Source organism: Thamnophis elegans, chromosome 2 (assembly GCF_009769535.1).
Source record: "Thamnophis elegans isolate rThaEle1 chromosome 2, rThaEle1.pri, whole genome shotgun sequence".
Classification (NCBI taxonomy): Eukaryota; Metazoa; Chordata; class Lepidosauria; order Squamata; family Colubridae; genus Thamnophis; species Thamnophis elegans.
Window position 1 is genome coordinate 56,748,603 of NC_045542.1, and position 12,984 is coordinate 56,761,586.

At 39.7% G+C, this 12,984-nt stretch overlaps 1 protein-coding gene across 1 annotated transcript in view; it reads left to right on the forward strand.

Moving 5' to 3' along the window:
* The window catches only part of MGAT5B (alpha-1,6-mannosylglycoprotein 6-beta-N-acetylglucosaminyltransferase B), a 260,592-nt gene that overhangs the window by 203,754 nt on the left and 43,854 nt on the right, over positions 1 to 12,984 (forward strand). Inside the window, 3 exon segments of the mRNA XM_032211348.1 lie at positions 1,168 to 1,301; positions 6,895 to 7,025; positions 9,055 to 9,060. Of these exon segments, the coding sequence (XP_032067239.1) occupies positions 1,168 to 1,301; positions 6,895 to 7,025; positions 9,055 to 9,060 (271 nt within the window).

Here is a 12,984-nt window from a genome sequence, read left to right on the forward strand (position 1 = left end):
TCAAGAATGGACATTGAAAGTAACAAACCTAGCCGAGAAGGACAAAATATCTGCATATCTTAAGGACCATTCAAACGAGAGTTACAAACTGGAGTGGAAAACATGGATTGACTATACTCAAAACAAATATGGGACTAAGAAATTCCAGATAGCTTATGATTAGAGACCAGGAATTATAAATTGTCTAGAGTTAGTCCAGCAAGGAGGCGCTAAAGCTCAATTGAAAGATGTTATTAACTATCTTTTTGGGTTTTTTTTTAAAGTGTATTTTAGATTGGTTTTGTTAAAGATTTATACCCTGTATTGGTTCTGGGAAGTCGGGGGGGGGGGGGAGGAGGTTGGGGGAGGTTTGGGGGGAGGGTGGGGGGAGGGAAGTAAATATTTGTAAAGGTTTGTTTTTTAAAATGCTCATTAAAAAAAAAAGAACAGATCCCATTCATTCTTTCATGATTCATTGAATCAATGGAAAAAAAGTATGTGGGCATAACATGTACTACTCTGATGGCTGATGCCCACTACCAGAAGTTCAATCCTGACCAGCTCAAGGTTGATTTGGCCTTCCATCCTTCTGAGGTGGGTAAAATGACCCAGGTTGTTGTGGGTATCATGCTGACTCTGTAAACTCTTTAGAAAGAGCTGTAAAGCACTGTGAAGTGCTATATAAGCCTAAGGGCTGTTGGTTCTACTTTGTGCTAAGAGAAGTTGTGCAGAGCACTGGGTGCGCATTCTTCTGTTTCCAACATTGCATTTCCTCAGTGCCTGACTAGTAAGGCTATTCTTGGACACAAATCTAATATTGAGCTAGTATGTTATAGTGGTTAAGGTACTAGATTGGCATTGGAGGGACCCAGGATTGGAGTACTCCTCAACCATGGAAATTCACCAGGTATGTTTGCACCACTTTCTTTCTGCCACCTATTGGTTGCTATTGTGAGGACCAATGGAAAGCAGGAATAGTAAGTGCAGCCTTTGAACAAAAAGCAGGATATACATCTAAGAAACAAGCAAACAAATAAACAGGTCCCTGGCGCAATAAGTTTGTAATAGTCATTGAAGATCACAGGATTCCCAAATCCCATAATAGGACTCTTCCACTTAAGCAGTAGAAAGCATGACTTTCAAAGATGTCACTATTATGGGGTCCCCCCCCCTTATTTCCTTACACAGATGTCGTGTTCGAGTAATCGATACTTTTGGGACTGAACCTGCATACAATCATGAGGAATATGCCACTCTGCATGGATATCGAACAAACTGGGGCTATTGGAACCTCCATCCTAAACAGTTCATGACAATGTTTCGTAAGTGATTTTTTATGTTAATTGTGGTTACCATGAGGTGTGGGATAACAAGATAAGAACCTTCCTAGGTTTCCAGAGTGGAAATACAGAAATCTCCAGGAAGCTTAGGTGAAGAACTCAAAAAACAAACCTCCTCCACTATGTTCAGTCTGAAGTCCCTTTTGAAATGTGTTGGAATCCTTCAGATGGTCCAAAATGCTGAACATTGCTATTGACTAGTTATATGAAGCATGGATCACTATCTAAACACAATTCAATGTGCTATTCATTCCTCTCAAGCAATGAATCACTTACATGAAAGAAGAAAAGACCCGTTCAATTTTTACATTCTTTGGGAGCTGTTCTTCCTTTTTCACCAACTTGAAGCTGACTGAATGAACCTAGGGTGGTGGTGGGGGGGCTTCAACTGAAGTGCTTCAAATAGGGTTCATCAGAGATAAGCTAGCAAGAAATAGGTGATGGAGAGTCGCTCCATTACATCCTGTCCTGTCCTGTCCTGTGAAGGTCATGGAACTTGAGATAAGAGTAGTAATGTATGAAGGTCTCCAATGGGGAAAAAAAGTAGTTCTTTGTTGAACAATTTGTTGCTCTTTGGGCATGTTCAAGTTTCTCAAAAAAAATCCTCTTGGTTTTTCCTCCCCTGGAGTGAGGCTCACCAATTCTGTAAGCTTCAGAGCTGTCTGTCTGTCCTATGTGCCAGACCTGTGCTTTGTAAGCCTCTCTCTTATTTCTGCTTTTTGAGGAGTGGACACCCATAAAGGAAAGAAAAATGTATTATCTGAGCTCTTTTAGTGTGTCCTTCTTGTTTCAGCATAGTCGCATCTTCAAAACATTGTTTGTTCTAAGACAAGCTTGGTGATTATACTTTGAGCAATCAATTACTGATCTCGTTATCTGACCAGGTAATCAATCTGTGATGGGTCAGATCCTTTTTTTTCACCACAGCTGATTGAACCAGGGGAAACTAGATCTGGGCTGCACAGATGATCCCATGAAAGCAGTTAAAAGATGCATATAATTCTAATATTTTGCTATCATCTAGTGATGGCCCTGATTTTGTGGCAGCCTAAATCTGATCACATTTTTGAACCAGTAATTTGCATCAGGTTGACTGATTGACATTTCTTTCTGGAAACTAGAAGTTGAAGCTGTGAAAAATGCTAAACTCCCAAAGGGACCACGAATATAAAAACTAAAAACATCTTTTTCCATGGGATACCTCTTGTTGTGTTAAGATATTCCGCAACTTGTGCTGATTTCCCAAGGGCCCCAATAGGCAAATTTGCTGATTCAACCTGACCTTAACCTTGACAATGATATCCCAATGATAAGTTGGCTTAATGGGGCCTGCCATTTTAATTAGCTTTCACTTTAGTTTTTAACTACCCACTCCTACTGTTCTGTTAATTATGTTTTCAGGCTACCCCAGCATCTACCTTTTTCCTCAGCATAGTTTGAATGAAAGAGTTTTGACTGACACTGCATGATTCCCATGCAAGTCTCTCTCTCCCTCTCTCCCTCCCTCCCTCCCTCTCTCTCTCTCTCTCTCTCTCTCTCTCCAAAATAACCAATCATTTGTCACCTAGCTAGAAACAATTGAAGCAGTAACAGAGGAATGTGATGTTGTGGTCAAAACAATTTAAGGATCAAATGAGAAATGGAACAAATGGGCTTTTATAGATCGGCATCATATTAGATTTCTTATGCTCCCTCCTTTGATATATTCTATTGCACAGAATCGGTCTCAGAATTCCCTGCAGACATGATAAGAAGAGGCGGGTGGGAAAATACACAGTTCCAACTGGAAGGTTAAAGACAGATGGGGTGGGGTAATGACAACAACCAGAAATCATTGTTAGAAGCAGGCAGGTTTCTTGGAAGAAGGCCAGCTATGGGCGGCCTGAAGACTGTACCTCTAGTTTTAGCTAAGGACGGGTGACTTCATTGTTGCCAGGTCCCTGGAAATCAGTGAGGTGAGCATCAGCAATGTATTGGTTAGAAATGAAAAGTTTTTTGTAGTGAGATTAACTCATTCTTAGCTTCACAGGCAATCTCTTATAGTCAAAATAGATTTCTTTGCCCTATTTGTTAGCTTTGAGATCTGCTAGACATATCCGTGGGTTTCCCACTGACAATATGACATTCTCAATTTAGCTCCAGTTAGGACAGATTTATCCCATATTACTATTTTATTTGTAAAATAGACAACCTGTGATCCGTTGGGTCATTGTTTCAGAGATATTTTCTTACCAAAACAGAGAAACAGAATGACCAAAGGCAAAAAAAGCAGTGGCAGTGACAACGATTTTCAACTTTTTGACAGCTTTCCTGTGGCTGATTGCCTTTCCTTAGATCATAGTGGGATTGGTCTACCTGGCCTCCAAAGGGTTAGAGTGGGATGAGTTTACTTGATCTCCAGCAGCCAAGGAAGAGGCAGCTGTACCTGGTCTCCAGAGTGCTAGAGCAGGACAGGCTACTGAATCTCTGGGCAACAGTGTGGCAGCACAGAAGCAACTACAAATTTATCAAATTTCAATCCCACAGGAGTTGTGGATTCCATGGATGGATTCCATAAATTAGCCCATTTGATATCTTGGTTCAAAAATTGTTGCCTTATGATACACTGTTTTTCTCAGTTGAAGTTACAGACACAAGAGTTTCAATCGTATACAAATGTTTTATGCATACACTTTTAGCAAAGAGCACAGGTTTTCTTTGTATCCCCTTTTATCCTCATAATAAATTTATGATGCAGGCTGAGAGAGAAGATGAGCCCAGGATCTCCCAATGAAAGGATGTCCCCATGCAATACCCATAAACAAAGGGTAGAGGTTTGGTTACTGCCCCTGTTTTGTCTCTTCTGACCCTTTGGGATGCCCTTGCCAAGTGAACAAGAGTGAATTTTAAGAGTGAAATTTCTGTCCTCCCAATCAGTCCAAAACTCTCACTATTCTAATTCCTCTAATAATATATATTGGTTGAGGGTGACATTTAGCAGTAATCATCTCATAACAATTTTCTTGCTTGTAATATTATGTCAGGGATATGCTCATGGGAAGATTTTATCAGAGAATTAAGAATTATCTCTAAATAAGCAAAGTGTGTTTTCTAATAAAGGTTCTGGCATTGTTAACCACTATTCAGAAAGGCCATTCTCTATGGTTGGCTCTAGCATATATTTAAATGCATTGCAAAGGAAGCAGTGGATCTTTCCTGCCATCTCTTAAAAGAAATACAGCATGCAAAGAGGATAAGAATGAGTTCTTTGTTGAGTTTGACAACATGCTGGGAAAGCAAGCAGACCAAGGAAGATGCTGGTTGGTGCTTCTTTTTCCTGTCAAGAGGCAGTCAAAGCAAAGCCAGACTCAGAATTAGTGGTGGTTAAAAATGTATAGCCAAAATAATGGTATTAAAATATGTGTAAATTTAGCATGATTCTTTTGATTTTCAAAATATGAATTAGCGAGCAGGGCATTTATAGTTGATGAAACAGAGGTTGTTGCTTTTCAGATGTTGCTGAATATCAGAAGTGCCTGCACACCTGGCTAATGTTTGGAGGTAGTTCAGCAACATTAGAAAGTGTACAGGGATCCCTCAATTTTATTTTGCAGCCATTAGTAAATATGGTTACAGCAAACTGTCCTGATTGAGAAGAAGACAAAAGGGTTATTTCTAGGTTTTGTTTTGGAATGACTCTAGGTTGATCCTCAGGAAATGGTTCCGTAATGGTTCTGTTTTCTCTTCAGCCATTATATTCTGTTAGTAGTGTGAACAACGGGCTGTATATATGTCTATGGAGATTCTCAGTCAGCCTGGTCATGGTTGTCCCAAAGCAGTTTTTCCAAAAGGCAACTGGACTTTCTTGCTTTTCCCTTGAAGACGTTTTGCTTCTCATCCAAGAAGCATCTTCAGTTCCTCAAGGAAACGCCTCCAAGGCAAAACAAAGAAAGTCAAATTGCCTTTTCAAAAAGCACCTTTGGGACTGACTGTATATATGTTCACAGAAACTATATATGTGACTGGGACACAAGCACACAAATTGTACAAATGGCTGGGATCACATATTGTATAAATGGCTTGAATTCAGGAGAAAGAAATGTTCCTAATTGCACAAACCAAGTTGTGAGCATGCATATATACATACTCAAGATTGGAATGAGCAGCCTATAGCTCTCCAGATGTCAATGGACTGCAGCTTCTATGATTCCTTACTATTAGAGCAGATGAAATCTGACATCTGGAAGTCCATGTGATATTTTGGCACATAGTCTACAAAATGCACTGGGAATTAAACATACTCTATCATTGTTCCCTTTCTTCAAAGCTAGTATTGTTGCACTTTCTTTTATTCCTCTTTTATTTTCTCCCAATAAATATGGGTTGTTCATGAAAATCTGATGAATCACTGATCCAGGAACAGAATTAATAGCAGATAGTACTTAGTTTTAAGAAATTACCATTAATTATTTGATCATATTGTTATTTTGGATGAACATTTACTCATGGAACCAGAAGTTGAATTGACCTTATAAACTGCAAACTATAGCAGTTTGTTGAATTAATCCTGCAACATGTTTCAGTTCTAAAATAATTCAATTACCCAAACATTTGAATTGTGGAAAAATACAACTTTAGCATCAATACAAGTCATCAAGTGTACCCAAATCATCAAAGCTTTGAAAACTTTCCAAACAATAATAAGAATTAGTATGGCCAGCCAAGTTTATAATCACCTTTTTAAACAGTTATACCAAGTACAAATTATGAGCCAAAATAAATTGTTATATAAAAGTAACATTTTTTCCCCAGGACTGACTCTTTGTTTTTAAAAATTGTCAGACAGCTCATTCAGCTATTGTAGCTATTGCATTTTGTTTAATGAACAAAAATAGTGGATATTCTATAACAGAATTAAAAGTATCTGATAAGAAAGGTGTGAAATATATCAGTAGATTCATTTTTAAAATAAGGGTATTTGATTTCTAAACTAACAAAGCACCTCTCTTGTGGCTAACCAGAGGATTGGTAGTATATAATGGATCAACCTAGAACTAAGGAGAAATTTCCTGATACTGAGAATAATCAACCAGTGTAATGGCTTGCCTTCAGAAGTTGTGGGTGCTCCATTACAGGAGGATTTTAAGAAGAGTCTGGACATCCATTTGCCTGAAATGGCATAGACCCTAGGGTCTTCTGCTTGAGCAGGGGGTTGGACTAGAAGACCTCCAAGATCCCTTCTGATGTTGATGATGTTTATGATCCCATATTTCATGGTATGACACATACAAGTAGCAAAAAAATTGTAGAAACTCTAGGGCAGGGGTGTCCAACTTTGGCAACTTTAAGATTCTGCAACTCCCAAAATTCTCAAGCCAGGACCATCGCTGGTTGAAGTCCACAGGTCTCAAAGTTGCCAAGATTAAATACCCCTGATCTAGGGTGAGCACAACGTTCAATGTAGCTTCTACAAAGTATATACTGTTCCAATGAAATGGAATGTTATTTCATTGGAGGTGTGGTAGATTGTATTATTCAGGGGAGAGAGATGAAGATTTCCACTGTTACAGTAACATATTATGTTATTCCTCCACAGCTCATACACCAGATAATTCTTTCATGGGGTTTGTGTCAGAAGAGCTCAATGTGACTGAGAAGCAGTTTATTAAATCCAACAAGGCCAACAATATGGCAGTTGTCTATGGGAAGGAAGCCAGCATTTGGAAGGTGGGTTGCCTACACAAGAACTTCATCCCAACCATATAAATAATGAAACTCATTCATCTCTCACCACTGTTTGAAATGCCTTTTATGCCTTTGGGGTGCATTAGATATAAGCTCAAAGAACTTGTGAAATAAGGAATGTATCCTTTACTTCCTCAAATTGGGATTCAACCTATATAGTGAATTTATACACTTTCCCCAGCCTGATCCAGCTTCCACAGGCAAAGGAGTAGCAGGGTCAAAATTGGGTCTGAGTTTTGCTCCTGATTTTATCTATCCAAACCTTGAAGGGCAGTTACTAAATGAAGTTTAAAATGCCCTTCGTATTAATGAGTAAGAGTGATATGTTTATATCCTGCTTAACCCTACACCAATGAAGTTATTTGTTTAATTGAGGGTGGGGATGGGGAGAACCACATACATGTATGTGCCATTTTAAGTGTTGCAGTCCTGCAGAATTTGGGAACCTCTTTCTAGAGCATCTCATCTTCAGACACCACATCTTGCATGCTAATTCTGCCCAATTATGAGTGCAGAATCCACAAGTCTCTTTTTTCATACCAAATGTAGTTGCATAGTTTCACTCCCTGTTGAGTTCTTTGAATTTTTAATTTGACCTGGGAAAACTATAACTATTAGATCGATTTTGTGACGGTCCAGACCTTAATCTTTGTTTATCTTAATTTTTTATTCTTTGCACTACTTAATGTTAATAATGGCCCCAGGGACATTTATAAATGTCATAGGAAAGCAGGTGGAAGTTTTAAGCTATGGTGACATTCAATGAGAATTTTGCCCAGGAGAAGAAAAACTGACATTCAAGACAACCCCAAATCAACTGTTAAAAAGCTGTACCTAGGGTTAATTTCATGTGAATTTTCAATAGAAGCACTATTTGGACAGGATTCTGAATCTGCAACCAAAAGATTTTCCCAGAATCCTTCAATCAACTACTGTATGGGGGATCCACTCCTTCAAAAACCTGATTGTACAGTATGGTATGGAGGGTAGAATTGAGAGAAAGAAGTCATTTGTCTGGGTTCCAAATAGCATCCAAAAGTAAATCAGAGTCTGATGCAAAGGATTCCTCAAAATTCCAATTTATTAAAAGAGCCATGTTGGCACATCTGGTAAAACCCGAATTTGAAAGCTTCCAGGTTTTCCCATCCAGTTGAAAATTCAAGACCCTGCCCCCTCACGCACAAGTCCATCACATGGTCCAATCGTACACTGCTATGCTGGCAGTTTCCACCCTTCCAGTTCCGGCAAGGTGCAGAGGCAAAGGATGACCTTGGCTTTCTAAGAAAGAATGTTATTATGGCTACATATCACCCAACTCCGTATAACCCCCTCTCCCATTTTCCCACAATAGAAAATGAATAGTTGAAAGTGGCCTGAAACCTAAAAAGAAAAGATGGCTTGCAGGTCTGACATCATGATTGGTCTGACTTCAAGCTACAAAGCTCATATCTTGAGGATACAGACCAGCAATCAAAGCTTGCTTGTTTGCTTTATTTATTTATGACATCAAATTATTTCAATTCTCCTATAAGAAGACAAGCCATACAGGTCAACTGACCATAGCACATATTTTCCAGCATTAATGCTATAAATCGAGATCAGATTCTAAATTAATCACAACCTTTATGAGTTCTGTGTTCCATGTTTGATCGTTCAAGCTGACCTCTTCAAACATAAGTCATCTAAAACATTCATAGCATTGGTTCTGTTTTTTATTTTATTTGGAGAATATTTTTTTCCAGGGGAAGAGTGATGACAGCTATGTTGCTGGCCTTTTCAAGAATGAAGAAGAATTTGCTATGGGTTGACTATAAATTCAGCTTGTTTGGTGACCACCAGGCTGGGGGAAGTTAGATTTGATGAATGACTGTTCTGATCCACCAAAGCTCTTTACGTGGTCATATAACTTGTATTTCACCATCTTGGAGCATTTTAGTTTGTTGTCTTTTATACACAGGAAGTCAATCTTACCTCTTCTTGCTTCTCTCTATGTGCCAACATGGATTTCCAGTTACAGGTACAGTAAGTCACAAATTGTGTGTGTGTGTGTGTATGTGTGTAATGTATTATAGCAGAACAAATAACACTGTAATGCTTTTCATATGTAGATTATATGCATTTAAATAACCATTTTCAAAATGGAGTTTAATATGAATTATTACAAAGTGAGATTTTGGATAATTCTTTAAAGTGACATTCATCTGTTTTTTTTAAGCAAGACAAATCATTTTGTTCTGATTGCTTTGGTACAAATGGCATTTGCTCAACAGACATACGTACATTCTTTATAAAGGACACAGTGATGGCAAGTTCTCTTTTTCTTCATGTTGCTTCCTCTCATTTGCTGCTGGTGTCTACTTTGCATATCTATGAAAAGCGTTATCTTCCCTCCTGTGACTACTGTTCCATTTTTTGGAGAAAACAATTATTTCTTCCCTAGGCAAAATCAAAGTGTGCATAGTGAATTTTTAAGAGAAAGGGTTTTTCTTTTTATCCACACACACTGGCAGAGATAATTTCTCTCTGAAAACCAGGCCCCTCCACAATTGGAGAAATCAGTTATGCCTTGGTCTGCAATTGCTCCTTTCTGAAATATCTAGAAAGCTCTATTAAGAGGCAGTGAAGAGCATCACCCACAAAGCGAGACTGCAGACTTCTTTGGAGAAAATTCTTTCTCTTTTCCCACCATATTTATGACTCTAACCAAATGTGCAGCACATATTTTGACTGTCCTGCTCATTTCCATGCATATCGAACATGAAACAAATAAAGCAACTTAACGATAAATACATATCTGCTATCAAATGGTTTCCCTTTGTTGATATGTAGGAATAAATATTTGACTCATATAATTTATATATGAGAGGTCCTTGGTGCTCTCTGAGCTTGCTTGTTTTCTTGCAGATGTTTCATTACCCTAACTACATAGCATCATCAATATATATGGTCTTGTTGTATTCTTGTTATATATATGCTGGTCTTGTTGTATTTGGGTCTTTTCCCATGTAAGATTGAGATTGTCTTGGCAACGTTTCAGTGAGGTCCCACTGCCATCTTCAGGCTGTTGTTTTTGGCTTCGTGCTTGTGCAAGTAAAGCGTGGTCAGAGCTGCCATCTTTTTATAAATTTTGGTGGGGGGTGTTGAGTGCTGGCTTTGTTGCTATAAGTGGGTTGATTGGCTGTGTAGTTGCATCCTGATTGGTAGATGGAGTTGATGTTTGTAGATTGGTCGGCTGTTTCGTATCACCCTGTGTGGCTGAGGTGCTGGCTGTGGGTCCGTTGTTGTTTTGTGTTGTAACGACCTGGGTGGTGGGTGGAGCTTGTTTGTTGACTAGGGCTGGTTTCCAGATGTCTGGTAGGCGGGAGGTATCATCACGTTTATTCATGTTGTGGGGATTTGGTCAGTGCTGAAGGCTGTCTTGATATTGTACTTGTGGAGAATTTTGCTGATTTTATCCATGGTGCCTTTGATGTAAGGGAGGAGGGCGATGCCGTTGTCCTGTTCTGTGACTTAGTTTTTTTGGGGAGTCTCTCTTTGGATTAGGTTAGTAATTCTTTTTCTTTGGAATCCGTTGGAGATTAATACATTTGTGAGAGTGTGTAATTCAGTTTTCAGGTGGTCTTTGTCGGCTAGGTGTTTGGTTCTGGAGATGATGGTCTTGGCTACATAGTTGATCTATGCAGGGTGGTGATGGGATTGTGTGTTTAAGTAGTGGTTGGTGTGTGTTTTTTTTCCAGTAGATGGTGTGTCCTAGGGAGCCATTGGGTTTTTGGTAGATTAGGATGTCCAGAAAGGGAAGTTGGTTGTTTGCTTCTATTTCCATAGTGGCTATGGAAACACTATGGAAATTCTCAGCAAAATTCTCCACAAACACAATATCAAGACAGCCTTCAACACTGACCAAAAAATAGCCAACATTTTAAGAAACCCCAAAGACAAAATCCAGCTAGAAAACCAAGGAGTCTACGAAATACCATGCAAAATCTGCCCTGCAACATACATAGGACAAACGAACAGGAGAATAAATGCACACATCACAGAACACAAGAACACGGTAAGAAAAAAAGAAAAAACCTCCTCCCTTTTCCAGCACTTTAAAGCTACAGGACATGAAATTAATTTTGAAGGAACCAGGTTAATCTTCAGAACTGAACACTTCAACAAGAAAATAATTATGGAAGCTATTGAAATAGAGAAACACCCCCACAACATGAATAAATGTGATGATACCTCCTGCCTACCAGACATCTGGAAACCAGCCCTGGTAAACAAATGAGCCCCACCCACCACCCAGGCCGTTACAACACAAAACAACAATGGACCCACAGCCAGCACCAATCAGCACCAATCTACCAATTGTGATACAGCCACACATCCAATCAATCCACTTACTGAAACAAAGCCAGCACTCCACACACCTCCACCAATATTTATAGAAAGACGGCAGCTCCGGCCATACTTTAAGCCAAAAACACCAGCCTGAGGATGGTGAGTGAGACCTCGCCAAAACGATATATAATATATGATGATACATACATACACACACACACACACACATATTCTTCTGATCAATTTTGTTCAAACATCCCTCTGTAGAATCAGACATCATCAAACATCCATCTGTAGAATTTATGCCAGTGGTGTCAAACTCACTTTCATTGAGGGCCACATCAGGGCTGTGGTTGACCTCAGGGGGCTGGCCGAGTATGGCTGACTGGATGGGTGTGGCCAACTGAGTGGGTGTGGCCAACTGGGTGGGCATAGTCAGCTTGATGCCACTCCCCAAATTGCTGGTATGTTTCCTCTTCGCATTGGGTAGTCTGGGCCGAAGCCACACTGGCTTGATCTTTCCTCTTTGCACTGGGTAGACCAGGAGGCCCCCATGGGCTTTATCTGACCACATTGTGGGCTAGAGCCAACCTGCAGGCCTTGAGTTTGACACCCCTGATCTATGCTAAAACATTACTATGCCCCCGCTATAAGGTCCAATGGCAAGCCTAGTGTCTGTTTCATGGCCAGAAATACTAGAGGTAGAATTTTAAACCAGGATTAACCCATTGTTGAAACTTTGGGGAATCCGAGGAAAAGGTTGCCTGAGGAAAGGAAGCACATCACACACGTGGGCAGAACAGCATTATGATACTGAGAAAAGACATAGTTGCCTTTAAAAAGCACCAACACATTTGTGCCTCTGCATACTCAAAAACACATTTTGAAACAACATCTAAGGCATCTTGCACAGCTGGGAGGGACACAAGTGGATCTGTAGCAAAGCAGAGCAAGGAGTGGCAAGCCCTGCCCTGAAGTGACATCATACGGCAAGCCCCTCCCTTTTGCCTTCATCACGATGAAGCTGCAGGGTGGAGCCTGCAGTGACACTGCCACAGAGGCTCAGTTGCTATAAAAGTAAATCTCATTCCTTGTTTGGCAGATGGCTTCTTTTCTTGCCAATCATTATTAATTATGTCAGCCAAAAGAAGACCAGTAGCAACTTGATGGTACTGGCCTAATTTTTGACAAGAAGAAATAATAAAGGTGCCTCCCCCACTTTTGTTTTCCTTTCAATTATTTGCTTGGATGTAAAAAAGAAAATCTGGGAATTAGATTGTCAATATTGGCTTTGCAGGCTCTGATGGAAATGTCCCTCAACTCTTTTCAGAGTTTATACATCGATTTCAGTAGTGGGATTCAGCCAGTTCGCACCTATTTGGGAGAACCGGTTGTTAACTTTCTAAGCAGTTGGAAGAACCAGTTGTTGGAAGATATTTCATTTTGTGTTTTTTCCCACTTTACAGGGCTAATCCTGTAAGGAAGGCGGGAAGGAAACATTCTGGTGTTGTTTCTAGCCTAATCTTTATTGCCCTGCTTACAGAAACTGCCTCTCTGGTTAACCCTTATTACATTGTAACAACTAAGGTGAAGCGCCCATCAACGTGCGTGA